Source organism: Notothenia coriiceps, unplaced genomic scaffold (genome assembly GCF_000735185.1).
Source record: "Notothenia coriiceps isolate Sejong01 unplaced genomic scaffold, NC01 NC01_scaffold00037244, whole genome shotgun sequence".
Taxonomy (NCBI): domain Eukaryota; kingdom Metazoa; phylum Chordata; class Actinopteri; order Perciformes; family Nototheniidae; genus Notothenia; species Notothenia coriiceps.
Genome location: NW_011369945.1, coordinates 25,910,720 through 25,924,467, shown reverse-complemented (window position 1 = coordinate 25,924,467; position 13,748 = coordinate 25,910,720). Strand labels below are relative to the sequence as shown.

Below are 13,748 nucleotides of genomic sequence, written 5' to 3'. Positions count from 1 at the left end.
GCCAAATGTATGCCCCACTGAGGACTAAAAGCAGTGAGTATTGTGCCACACAGCTGGTTAGTTTCAGCACAAGTTTCCAAGGGACAGACTTTCAGTAATCCCCGTTTCTGGGACACTGGCTTTACGCTGAGCCCCTTTCTGCAAACACTGTGCCTCTTCGCTCCTCCCCGGGTTTGTTTCTCCGATCCGTGTGAATGATGGGCTTCAGTGTAGCTTCTTGTCTGTTTGCGTAGTCTGCCCTCCTTCCATGTTGCATGACAGAGAGGGACTTCTGTGGCTCAGGCTCATGCTTTACCTCCTCCTGGACACATTTTCATAATACATATGTATCTTTTTGGCATTTGGATTGTCTATATACTGAATTATTTATGTTGGTTTATGCTGTACACTCCACATCTATTGCACGTATGTCTGTGCTTTGTACCAGTATCCATTAGGCTCCACAATCAAGGCTTTACCCCCACAAAATACTTAAAAGCGTAACAACCTGTACCGTGTGTACCTACTTAAGAGTTGCACTAGGATACAGACAATTATATATTTAAATACTTATAGTAGAGCTGCTCAATTAATCGTATTTTAATCGCAATTACGATTATGGCTTGCAAAGATTACGAAAATAACGTAATCGAAATAAAATAAAAAATAAATTATTATTACTTTTTTTTTTTTTTTTTTTTTTTAAATTGGATTTTCAGTTGAATTATACTTAAAGTTCAGGGTAATCAACTGTTAAAAACATACTGTTCATTTATTTCTCCAATAAATTTATGTTTTCAAAGTAAATGGATACTCGTTTTTAATAATCGTGACATCAATTATTGACCCAAATAATCGAGATTATGATTTTTGCCATAATCGAACAGCCCTAACCTATAGTTGTATAAATATAAACAGTTGAATCTAAAATGTGATTGTTATTTTTTATTTTTCCTTGTATGAACTCTTACCTGTCCTATCCTGTGTTTCAATCATTTTCCTGTCGCTGCTTCAACACCTGAATTTTACTACGGAGATCAATAAGGGTTCATTTTATCGAGAGGCATCCCTCCCCAGTTGCTCTTCCCCAAGTTCTCTTCCATTGTTTTTGCCCTATTCAAATGTTTTGAGGGGTTTATCCGAAAGTGAAATCGAAAAAGACGGAGGGAGTCGTAAACTGTACAGATTGTAAAGCCGCCGGGGGCACATTTGTGATAGTTGGCTATATAAATTGACTTGACTTGCCAACAGAAAACCCCAGATGTCCCTGAATTTGGACTCCTGTTAACTCACTATCCCTTTTCCTCTAGACCACCCTCGTATTTTACTGCTTTCACAGATTGAATTTTTGTCTAACGTTACAAACAGCATTTAAAGAACCATTAATCACCGTCAGTGACAGAAGCCTTCGGGTCTTGAATTTTGGTAGCAGGGTTACTCTTTTGTTTACATTCGGATCACAGGTTGTGTGTACACAGCTCATTGAGCAGGCCGTTTGACTGGCATGCATCAGCGTGTGTTAACTGAAGGGAGAAAAGAGGGGGAGTTTACGAGCCATTTATATTTCGGAGAGAGAGGCCGGATGAGCCTGGTGCCTCTGGTTAGCAGCAGTGAAGGATCGCGTGTCACGGTGTGAGACGGCAGAGCGCTCTGTCTCCATGTACTTGCCCCGGGACGCACACAGTCAAATATGACATATGTGAACACACACACACACATACATACACACACACACCTTGGCCAAGACAACACAACAGCTGCAGTGCAGACATGATGGTGGCGACACGCAGCCATCCTTGTAATCCCTCTAGGCTAAGAAAGAATGGTGGCCATTGTGTGTGTGTGTGTGTGTGTGTGTGTGTGTGTGTGTGTGTGTGTGTGTGTGTGTGTGTGTGTGTGTGTGTGTGTGTGTGTGTGTGCATTCCTTTCCGTTTTAATGTCTGATTTCAACCTGCCATGCAAACTGTCATTTGTGCACATCTGTGCCTAGCTGAATTTAATCCGGTAGCATAGCACATCCCGTCCTGACCACCCAGCTCCTCACTCAAACTCTCCAAATACTGCTTTCTCTTCGTCATCTCTTCCCGCCACTTAAAAGTCATGTTGTTGTAGACACTTTGCCGGCAGGAAATCGCAGACATATCTCTGCTGAGAGAGCATTGTGACAAAGCCAAGAGAACAGTTTGAAGGCTTAGTAGTGAGAGGTTAGTCAGGGCTGAGGAGACTTTCTCCTTTTAAAAACAGCTGGGCCCGCTTATCTCCTTCTGGAAAAGCTAGCAGAAAAAAAAATGTTGCAGGCGCAGTGTTTGCTGTGGAGCTAAGAACGCTATAAATGTGTGGGACTGAGTGTGTATGTCTTACCAATGCTACCTGAGGGAACTGTATTTTAGTAGTTTGGACATGTTATGCTACTACTGTGTGCCATTGTGTCTCTTTACACTAAGAAGTTGGGCCATTAAAAAACCACTGGGTCTGGCTATAAAACTTTGTTTGACTGGATTCATTGGTTTTATTGCACCTGAAATGAGGATAGGCTGAAAGTGCTGATAATACTGAATGCTGCATTTTATAATGGCAGCACAATACTGTTGATGTAAACAGATTCTATTATTCTTTTAAGACGGGTTGCTTTGGTTGTCTTTACTGATCAACACATTAAAAACAAGCCCTGTGAGAAGAAAACCAAGTTAACAGACAAGCAGCCAAACACTTAAAATGTTAATTTTGAGACTCGAAGCACTTAAGCACTGACAGAAAGAGGAAGAAATGGACAATTGAGAAGGAATGCCAAAAGCAGAAACACTAACTAAGAGCTACTCTCTTGAAGGCACAATCAGCAGAAAATGGGCACATGACGTGACAGCGATAATAGTTAACAACCAGGTGGTGAAGAGGAACACCTGGGAGACATCTTCAAACCAACAGAAGTGTGTGAGTAAATGACCAGGCAGGTAAAACACGATAAGGAATAAGTAACAAATTGTAATTCTTTACTTTGAGTTTAGTCATGGTGGGTCTGGGGCCACCGATGAAGGGAGGCTGCTTGGTCTTCTCCTGATCTTCTTCCTGGTCCAATAGGCTCGGAGGGTTGCTCTCTGCTGAAGGCCCTGGGGCGCTGGACGTGGGAACCTGGGGGGTGCAAAAAGCAATCCCACAGGCCTTTGCCGCGCGAAGGACCCCGGGTACCTCCTGAACACGGCTGTACCATCGCAGCAGGTGGGGGATCTGATGCAGGAGGCTCGCAGCGTGGGCTTGGAGAGAACTCTATCAGAGACCATAAAAGAAAGAAAACAAGGAGATATTGATTAAGTGACTCGTCTCACATGTCATCTCCTGTGGAGCGTTATGCCAGGTTCCACCAGAATTCACTCATCACAGATGGGGGACGGGAGGACACAAGGGGCCGGCAGTCAAAACACTTAAAGCAGCGTTGGCAGGTGGGGAGGGTAAAGACACAAACAGAGACCTGATCAGAGGCGCCTGTCACTGTGGGCAACTGTGTGTGGAAGACAGAAGGAAGAGAAAGAGGAACGTAGAGGGAGAGGCCGCTGTGGCTGCAGTGGAAAGCGTCCGTCGTGTATCGTGGACAGTGATGGCCGCTGAGAGGAGACACGCTAGGCTGAGTGTGAAACTGGAAACCAGTGAAGCACAGCTGACTACTAAAAGCCTCATTGTGAGAACTTTAGTTCATTCCCACAGTCGAGGAACAGTTTGAGGGCGGCTGAAGGGTGAAATGGAGGTTGAGACCCACTGAAGGGCCTGACAGTGCAGCATTCCTGATCAATAACGATATACGTTTCACAAAATAGCTGTGACACTCCATGGTTGCTGCTGCAGAGAATAATTTCCACTATACCTACACTTTTTAAAACCTGTGAAGCTCCTCCACTTTGATTTAAAAATGTTTATAGGGATTTTTCATATCCATTTTTATACATTTCGAGAAACATTTTGGACTTTTAAAAACATTTTTATATTAAATATACTTTTTCAATTCTAAATCTGTATACTTTTTCATTACAGCAAGCATGTAAAAAGTAATTGCACATGAATAAACACAAAGAAAAAAAAAATTACTTACAGTATATATTAGAGATGTCCCGATCCGATCACGTGATCGGGGATCGGAGCCGATCACGTGATTTTCAAAAGATCGGAATCGGGAGGAAAAAAATCGGGGATCGGGTTTTTTTTTTTTTAAATACTTTTTTTTAAATTTTGTATTCAATGTTACAAAACAAAAATGACCATGTTCAAGTCTTAAAGTCATCCTGAGGCCTTAGTTTTGGTTTCAAATTACACAACATCATGTATGTGTTGCTTCTTTGGGGCTTGTTTTCATAGACCTGGTTGCTTATTTCTCTCAAATCTGGCAGCAGAGTGGGCGCAGTGTCTAATTGTAGCAGCAAGCTAACGAGTACTGATAAGCTTTATTTAGTTTTGATCCAATGCTGCACAACTGAACTGATCCAATGCTGCTGTGAAAAAAAGAAGCTATATCCATGTTGGATAGAATATCCAATTTAAATTAAAAAATAACCTTAAGGGACAACTTGAATGCTTTTTTTCTTTTTTTTCTCTTAATGCATTGCATAAAGATCGGATCGGGAAAAATCGGTATCGGCAAATTGTCAAAATCAAATGATCGGAATCGGATCGGGAGCAAAAAAAGGCGATCGGGACATCCCTATTATTAAGTATGGGAATACACATTTGGAAGCACATATTGTCAGGTCCTTCCTCCTCCCCTGCATCGCTTTATACGGTGGCCGAGCCGTGCATACGTGCTACAGTACTGCTACGCTGCCCTTTTAGAAACATTGCAAAAATAAAAACACTAATGTTCCCAAACACATGCCAATGAAGAAAAATCTTAACCAGCTTGACAACACATGCACAGCATTAATAAAACATTCAACAACTTGACGAAACGTGCGCAAGGTTTAAAAAAAAATGTTTTGGCATAAACCAAATGCTGCAAATACAGTGCAAGAAGTTAAAAACACAACGGAAACCAGGGGACACTAAAAAGTGACGCACACAGCTGAGACCGGAGCGCATGTTGGCGTTGATTATGAAGTTGGCTAACTGTAACTGTTGCCAAAGTTAGTCTGTTTCATAACTGTCTGTGTTTTGTCAGTATATTGAAATAACTAAGNCAAATCCAATAGTAGGCATACTAGCTTCTACAGGCTAAAGCAACTCAAATCTCTCACCAGCAAAATACCGTCAGTTAAATGCCATTTTATGTTTCATTACTATACGATACAGTTTTACGATTTATTATCATTATAGTATTGCTATTTCGGCGATTAGCTAAAATATAAATTATATTTGATGCAATTTTTGTTACATTTCCATGACTTTTCCAAAATGTTGGGAAAAATATTGTTTTCCATAACTTTTCCAGGGCCTGGAATTAGCATTTTGAATTTCCATGACTTTTCCAGGATTTTAATGACCGTAAGAACTCTGATATTTATAGAATTTTTTTTTTTTTTAAATCATAATAAAGATATGCATAATAGTTTTGATAAAACTATAGTTTTCATAATACTTCTATAGTTTGCCCCATAAAACATGTTGTTATCTCACTGTGTATTTATGCATCCCTGTTCACGAAAGCAAATTCCTTGCATGTGAAATCTCCTTGGCAATAATCCCAATTCGGATTTTTATTAAATTAGTCCTGCCAACTTGTAAAATATGCCATTATTTTGTGTGATGAATAAACAGAAAATGATTTTTTTGAAGCTTGCAGTATTTTTATTTAATTTATCACTCTAAGTTCACCTACCTAAACAAAAAAAGGTACCCAAAGGAAAGTCATGGAAATGCATTATCAACCTGCTGCATATAAATAGAAAGCCTCCCTTCACTGTTATCACTGTGTGCCAGGTGTCTCTGTGGACCACCTTTGAGAGCTCAACCTGTGCCAAGTGTGAAGCAGCGAGTCTTCTTCACTCAAGTTTCTGCCTGGATGGATCTGAAAACATTTGGGTGCACTGCCTGCTCACCCTGACCCGAGTGTAAAGTCGTGCATAATTCTGCCAATCATCATAATAAAGGCTTTAATAAGTCAGTAAACACACATAAGGGTAGCCTGAATGTCACGATATATTTATTTATGGGGTGAAATGAAATGTCAGTCATGTGTGCTACTGTGTTTGAAAGACAACTCCTTGCATGGCTACATTTGAATGCCCACGGCACAATAATTGTATTTTGCTTACAGTAAAAGTTATAAAGTTCACAGGGTGTCAGTGCATTGAAAGTGGAAGAATAATAATACAAAAGATATAGCTATTTTAACTAACATTAAAAGGGCATTTGACGCGTGGATTTAAGAATGTAAATATTGCGATACTCGAGGCAAAAAAAGGAGCAAGGTTCTTAACCAAAAAGATTCAATACTGACAACACCATGAATCATAAACCCCAAGGCCCTTACCAGGTATTGATGGATGCATGGCAGCAGCACCACATCCGTCAGAGTGAAGTACAGTCCTTCAGCAAACACATGGTGCAGCAGAGGCAGTTGTGGGGTCTTCACTTTCCTGATCTCACAGCTCTCTCTGGTGGTCGCCGTGGGAACTGAATCCACTGACAGTTTGGCCAAAGCTGCTCTGAGCTCAAGTTCATCTCCGACCTGAGGGGGTTGGACCGGCTCGGACTCAGAGTTTGAGTTCCCTGCAGGGGACTCGTTCTTCTCATTCCTTTTCTGCTCTTGGAGCTTCTGCCTCCGTATCTTGTCATCATTGTGGACCTTGACAGGCGCTGGCAGCCTTCGCTCCAGGGTGAGGATGGAGGGAGGCAGCTGCTCCGATTGATTTGTGGGGTCTTTGAGGTGTTCTTCAACAGCTGAGGGAATGCCAATTTCACACAGTCTGGTCCACTTGCTCACCTTTAAAGGCAGGAAAGAAAATATGTTTTAAGGTAAAAAAAAAAAGAGCACAAAAAAAAACTGTTTTTTATTGTGACATGTTATACTGTTGTCCATCAAAAGTAGAAAGCTGCTGACAGTAACCCAGACCCTAATCAACATGCTGAAAGTGAAATAAATCAAATAGACCCAAATCATGTTCTGTGTGTTCTACTACAGTAAAATAAAAGTTAATTTAGACTCCAAACTGCTAATATAATACATTTAACAGTCACTGAACAACAAGCAGTCGTAATATAGTTTTTAAAAAGGCTAAATCATCTCCTCTGAATGATCTGTTGAATAACTTTTATAATGTGTTACCCGATACAAGTAAATGCTGGGAAAAGTAATGAGAAAATTATTAATTGATATATGTTTCACATGTGGGTTTATAAGCAGTTGAAGGCACTCTTAATAGGGTCTTCCCCAATGAAACCCAACTAATTATTCATAGGTTTTACATTTACATCCTAAAGTATTCTCCATGTTGCGATGTATTTTTGCCTGTTGACACATTTTTCCATGTTGCATGTTCAAATGAACTACGGTGCACTGACTAGAAAACTAAAATAAACTAGCAATACATTGAGAAATAATAAATTGCTGCTATTCTTGGCAAGATCTCCCTTTTAAAAAAGACATAAATACAAATCTAATTTAAAGAAATTAAGGCAGTCTTAGTCTCATGATGAGAACCAAGTTCTGATGAATTGTAAGATACTTTCTAGGGATTTTTGTAACACATAGAACTAGGTTAGTGGTAATTAGACTATCCTGTCAAAAACCATTGGCACACGGCACCGTAACCAGTGGCACACTAGGAATAAGTGGAATAAGTGTGCAAAATATTTAAATTGGATTTTCGGATCCTGAACGAGACCGCCGCCAGAGCGTCTCCCCGTTACCTGCAGAAGGAAGCCATGCACGCAACGCAGCCCCGCTCTCTTTATCTCTTGACTTTCTGCCGCTTTCCTCTGTGGTGCAGTGCTGATCGTTTCACCACAAAGGAAAGCACTTCACAAATTGCAGTACCCATAAGGAGCTGTACAAATGCCGCAGTTTTTGCGTGGCTGTGTATTTAGTTGAAAGCCCAGTGGCGATCTGCTCATCTCTCATCGAAATAATATGCTACAAAGGGGCGGACTGGCCATCTGTGTGTGGAACTTTCCTGTCGGCTCCCAGACCGTAGTCGAGGAGGGCAGAAGGAACAAGCTTCAGGTTCAATAACCCACTTTAGCTTAAATGACTGGAGAGAGGCGAGCTCTACTTGGGAGGCCGTTGCATTTATTTAGCTGTTCTTCTGTTTCACAAAATACATCACAGACCTCTGTTTTTCTGCTTCCTCGTTTCACTTCCAGAAACATACACACGTTCCCTCACTGTCGCTCTACCATCCACAAACACACATGCACAAGCCACACCCCTCTCTCTCTCTCTTAAAGGGACAGCGATCTCATCTCACTCTGCATGACCCTAATATCATAACATGTGTGCTCTGGAGAATCACAGAACGGATGATCGTCCTTATTANCCCCCGTTGATAATTCTCGATCGTTGACACGCTGATAACAATTTTTTTTTTAAATGGCACTTCATATCAGAACGGTTGCCGACCCCTGCCTTAGAACCTTTGTTCAATTTGAATCAATCAATGTGTGACCAATTCTGGACATAAATAATCTCTTCTCTTTTCTGAGATTAATGTATTTGTATGCATGGTCCTTGTTTAAATAAATACATAAATGAAATCTGGAGTCAGCAGTAGTGTTGTCATGATGTTGCTGTACCCCTGCAGACATTGAGTGAGTGTTGTTCAGTTTAAAAGGGTCATGTAATGCATAGGTCAGTCTCACAATAAACTGACCTGTTGCTTTAGTTACAAAGCTAGTAGTTTAAAGCTACCTTCTCAATAAAGTAGGTCAGGTTTTGCTGGAATCCCTACTATGACCCATGCTAAGTGTAAACCGATGTTATGGACTTGTGTTTAGGTCATGTGTGTCCCTGCTCGCCTCTCACCTCAGCACAAGCCTTCAGACAGGTCTTCTTGAATCCCAGCAGAGCCAACACATCCTTTCTGGAAGGGTCCGCCTCCAGTGTGTTGTTGATGATGTGCCTCAGAACCACCGCCAGCCCGGCCTTGCAGAGCATCCCGGATTCATCCAGAGCAGCAGGCAGACGGCAGCCCCTCACCAACAGGGGCAAGTCCTCTCTTTGAATGTGAGACACGTCCAAACCCTCTGGCAGCCGACTCTTCAGGGACTGGGAGCTTTCGGGTTGAGTGAAGACCAGGAAGACTTTGAAAGACTTGCACTCGCAGTAAGACAGGAGAAACAGGGTGATGGAGGTGTGTAAAGGAAGACATGGCTCTTCATTTTGGCACGAAACTTCTAGATAAAGGGCCTCTGTGTGCTTCATGGTAAATAGTACTGTGGAGTCAAAAAGAGGGAACAGTATGGGTTAGTGGCTTTGCAAATGTGCTTTTCAAGCTACAGATAGTGATTTGACATGCTGTCTTGAGGCTTCTGAGCATGGGACAAAAAAATCCAGAAGGTTATCTATGGAGCACTTATCAAGGCTTGTACCATTTTACCCAAAGATGCCATTTATAAAATCTCAAGCCTTGTATAGATTCCAGTCGATACAACAGGAATGGTTCATTAAGTGGTTCAGAAAGGTTAGTACATCTCATTTCATTTAGCTGACACTTTAATCCAAAGCAACATACAATAAATTAAATTAACCACGAAGATACGAACTTAAAAGAGCAAACGTTCTGCAAGATCATCAGTTTTCAATAAGCCAAACATTTATAAGTGCTGCTGCTTGGCATTAAAAAAAGCCAAACTTTTCTGAATGCTGCATAGAGAAATAATTAGTTTTTTTATATTGGCCAATTTGCAGTAGAAAATGGGTTGTTTTTTTTAAATCTGTGACAGAAGATGAGTAAACTCTCTGCCGTCCTGATATCTTATACATTCATGATATCAATGGTACAACCATTTCTGAGCCAGGACAGCAAACACTTTTCAGTTTTACAACACTAATAGTGACCCTCCTTAGTTATAATTGTTATGTTCTGTTAAAGATGTCTGTATCTTTATCTCTTGCTGATTTTGTCCTGCGTCTTGTGTTAGACATTTGGTTAGTGTGTAGTTGCTGGAATGAGTGGAGAGGAGGAGATGGGGGTTCACAGTTTTTACAAGCTATCTTAGTCACGTCCCTCCGGGGCATGGACTGCCTGCTAATATATACAATAATTGGATGTTAATGCTTGTATTGTATGCATTACCCACAAGACAATTGATGTTTGTAAAACAGCAACAATCTAATATAACATTGTAAAGAGGTATGCATTTGTTACATTTTGACCAAATCTGAGTGCACATGCAGCCTGGAGGAGTTAATTATTCTTCAAAGTTAATTAAACCTCCTCTGACAATTAGTAACAATGGCAGCAAGAACATGTTAGCGGAAATACCGTTTATCGATTCATACGGCATAACAAATGTCATTAAGAGATACTTACAACAGCTTCAGCAAAAAATTCGGATATCAAAATAAAAGCACGTTGATATTTTTACTTCCTGTGGTGTGCTTCTTCTTTCCTTAAACTAAAGCTAGGATAGCACCACAGCGCCTTCACCTGTCTGCTGTCGGAACTTACGAATTAATACTAATTAACGTATACATACCAATCAAAACGCCATATTGAAATAGTTTAGTATATGCATGGTTTATTATTACACATAGCACGTAGAGTGTAAAGTTATATCACTTGTTTTAAGGAGTTTAAAGCTAGGTTCCGCGCCAGTAGATTCCGGACATATTTAGCAGTTGCGCCCGTCCCGGCTTCTTCCCGATATGTACCAATCAACGCGCTATATTAAATAAGAAAGAAGAAATATGTCAGCTACATGAATTGTTCTCTTCATACATACACTATTGCATATAGCACGTAGAGCGTAAAGTTAGATAACTTTTGTCTCCAGGTAAGGTTCCCATCCTGTTGATTCCGGACATATTAGGCGGTTGCGCCCGCCCCGGCTGTTTCTCATGTAGGAAGTGTTGCCCAACCGTTAACGTCAGTTGCTCATTAACAATAAAATATCGGGTAAAAGGAGCAGACTGAGGTAACGTAATTTAATTTAAAGTATAACGTGTATTTGGTTTTATAACTGACATCTGACGGGGAGGGTAACTTTATCTCCTGTGGTCTGCGTTTAACCAAATGTACACAATTTCAAGGTTTGTTTTTTCTTTTATTCAGGACAATAAATACATGTGATGTCAACCTATTGGTTCTGGTTAGATCCGACAACACAGTGCATCACAAAGGTGTTATTTAAACATCATAGTGAACACAACAATCTTGATCAACCCTGTTTATCCATCTCTTCAGGGCTCACTGTGGCCTTTCCCTCTTTCTACCCTCATCTCCTCTGATTTCAGTTTAGATCTGTGAATCTTGGATAATCATTATAAGTAATTATGGTCATGCGTGTACATATCCCAACTACAAAAACAGTGGTTACATGACATGACACAGACTAGGTTGGGTGAGGCTACACTGAAGAAACAGAGACATTTACTAACACGTATTTTAACCATGCACAACAGTTGTTGGGATGCTGTAACAGGCTCTTTAAGTAATTCCAATTAGGAGGCTGTCTATGTAAGAAGCCTTTTGTTTACACTGTGGTGCTGTGTTGTAAAGACTGTCTCTTTAAAATCAATTTTGTTCTTTGAATCAATATGTTGTTGCTTTTTGAAAGTTAATAATCCTGAAGCTCTCAGCCAGGTTAAGTGTCAGTCCAAGCTAACACTGCAATACCTAAATGGCAGCTACAGCTTTTGTTCTGTCTTTTTATATTTCAGAAATCTGTCATTTGTGTGACCTTACTTATCTTCCTCAGCAATGGTATTGATAAATAGATTGCTTAACCCTAAACAACTGATATTATTTTATATTTCACAGTTCTGACTATGGCTGGCCCGGTCAGTCTGGAGCTGGATCCCATCTTCCTAAAGGGACTCGGCTACCTGCACTCCAAGAGTAAAGACTCCGTTGAGAAACTCAAAGCTTTACTTGATGAATCCCTTTCAAGAGGAAGTGACTCATCTTACCGTTCATTACAAAAGGTAAGGATTTCATTTTGTTTTTATCATGATATGTTGATATTGTTCATTTCTCTTCGAATTGATTTGGTATATATTTTATCAAACGGAATGCTAACCATTCTGTATTCTCATGTTGTGTCCCCAGGATATAGAAGTGTCCAAGGGGTCTGTGTCAAAACTGAGCTTAAGTAAACAGGACTCCAAGTCCTCCTCCAGCTCTTCGTCCTCCAGCAGCAGCAGTAGCAGTAGCAAATCCAGCTCCGAAAAGAGCAAGAAGGAGGCAGAGAAGAGACCTGCTGAGAAGGTATGGAATAAATAAAGACAAGCATGCCCAATTCCACAGTATAATAATACACAAGGTGGCTACAAGGCCATGATGTTTTCATTACGTATGGCACTGATCCCTCTTTTTGTCTGACTGACAAACAGGTCAGGGTTGAATTGGCGGAAGTGGACCCTCCGAAAAAGCCTCGATTGGAGAAACAGGAGAATCGCTCTTCTCCAATTACCGTTCAAACCAGCAAAGACCTTCTGCCAAACATAAACGACTACGATGAGACCAATGCCGATGACTTTGCCATGGAGATGGGTCTGGCGTGTGTGGTTTGCAGGTACATCTTAATTATTAGCAAATACAATAATTGCAGTGTTGTAAATTGATCTTTCAGCATGGACAGTTAAACCTCTGTAATAACATGCTGTTCAATACACATTTAAATACAAAAGGCAAATGACAGTGACCATGGGAAACCAGTTGGTGGAGTGCCAGGAGTGCCATAACCTGTACCACCAGGACTGTCACAAGCCCCAAGTGACCGACAAGGAAGTGAACGATCCACGGCTCGTGTGGTATTGTGCCCGCTGCACCAGGCAGATGAAGCGTATGGTAAGGAACATAAATAATATTTTGTCGTCTACCTCATAATGTGCTTTTTGATGTGACTAATCGGTGCACAATCATATTAGTAATTTCTGAATAGGTTTGTCTTCCGTTTATAACAAGCTGTATTTGTTTGTCCACTAGGCATCAAAGCCGGCTCAGAAGCCGTCCCCTGCATCTGCATCCTCAGCGCCCGTTGTAAAAGACACACTGGTGAAAAAGACGGAGCTTAAAGCCAAGCCGGACACAGCCAGCTCCTTCCAGGCCTTCAAAAGAACCGAAGTGAAGGTGTGGGTTCAATAATTATCACTGATTACGGCCTTTTTTGATCCATCAACTAGTCAAGCAAGGCTCCTTTTTCACGGTGGCCCTACACGTATTTCTTGGTAACCTAGTAGTAGACGATATATCAAAGCTCCATCTTTAATCAATTAAGTTGGTATATCCCTCAAAGTGGTAAATGACCTATGGTTAATATAAAAGATTTCCTTACCTTATTTTAGATATTTCAAGTATTCCCACGGGCCCAAAGGCTTTATTGAGTGCTTTCATCTTTTAATATATAATATATTTTTTTAGTGTTTGACTTCTGTAATTTTGGTATCATCTTAAAGGTGGGGTAGGTCATTCTGGAGAAACCAGCTCGAGTGCGCTAGAATTTGAAAATACACAGCCGGAACAAATCTGCCACTTCCTTACAGAGCCCCTCCTCCAACACACACGAACGAGCACATGACCAATGAGGGCACGAGATAAGTTTGTACACAGATGGAAGGCTGACAGGCAGGAAGGCCATCCAGTTATTTTAGCCGGGCCGGCTCAGATGATTGGTCGTGCTTTTTACAG

The 13,748-nt window shown here is 40.9% G+C and overlaps 2 protein-coding genes across 5 annotated transcripts in view; one reads left to right on the top strand and one right to left on the bottom strand.

Moving 5' to 3' along the window:
• gstcd (glutathione S-transferase, C-terminal domain containing) overlaps positions 1–10,502 on the bottom strand; it is a 63,185-nt gene extending 52,683 nt beyond the window's left edge. For both annotated transcript variants that reach the window (XR_800518.1, XM_010794043.1), the window contains exons 1-4: positions 10,431–10,502; positions 8,921–9,330; positions 6,431–6,883; positions 2,974–3,243 (exon numbers count right to left, since the gene is read on the bottom strand). Coding sequence is in view for 1 of the 2 variants with exons in the window: in XM_010794043.1 (XP_010792345.1) it covers positions 2,974–3,243; positions 6,431–6,883; positions 8,921–9,319 (1,122 nt within the window). In the remaining variant the exon portion in view is untranslated. The remainder of the gene's footprint in view (positions 1–2,973; positions 3,244–6,430; positions 6,884–8,920; positions 9,331–10,430) is intronic.
• A 447-nt stretch (positions 10,503–10,949) lies between these two features.
• Positions 10,950–13,748, top strand: part of ints12 (integrator complex subunit 12) — a 5,394-nt gene continuing 2,595 nt past the window's right edge. Inside the window, exons 1-7 of one of the 3 annotated variants that reach the window (XM_010794041.1) lie at positions 11,003–11,034; positions 11,172–11,239; positions 11,880–12,043; positions 12,168–12,326; positions 12,452–12,633; positions 12,749–12,908; positions 13,047–13,190. In XM_010794041.1, coding sequence (XP_010792343.1) covers positions 11,888–12,043; positions 12,168–12,326; positions 12,452–12,633; positions 12,749–12,908; positions 13,047–13,190 — 801 coding nt within the window. In that variant the 5' untranslated portion in view covers positions 11,003–11,034; positions 11,172–11,239; positions 11,880–11,887. Of the gene's footprint in view, positions 11,035–11,120; positions 11,150–11,171; positions 11,240–11,879; positions 12,044–12,167; positions 12,327–12,451; positions 12,634–12,748; positions 12,909–13,046; positions 13,191–13,748 lie in introns of those variants that run through there. The other 2 variants (XM_010794040.1, XM_010794042.1) reach the window with 2 other exon arrangements.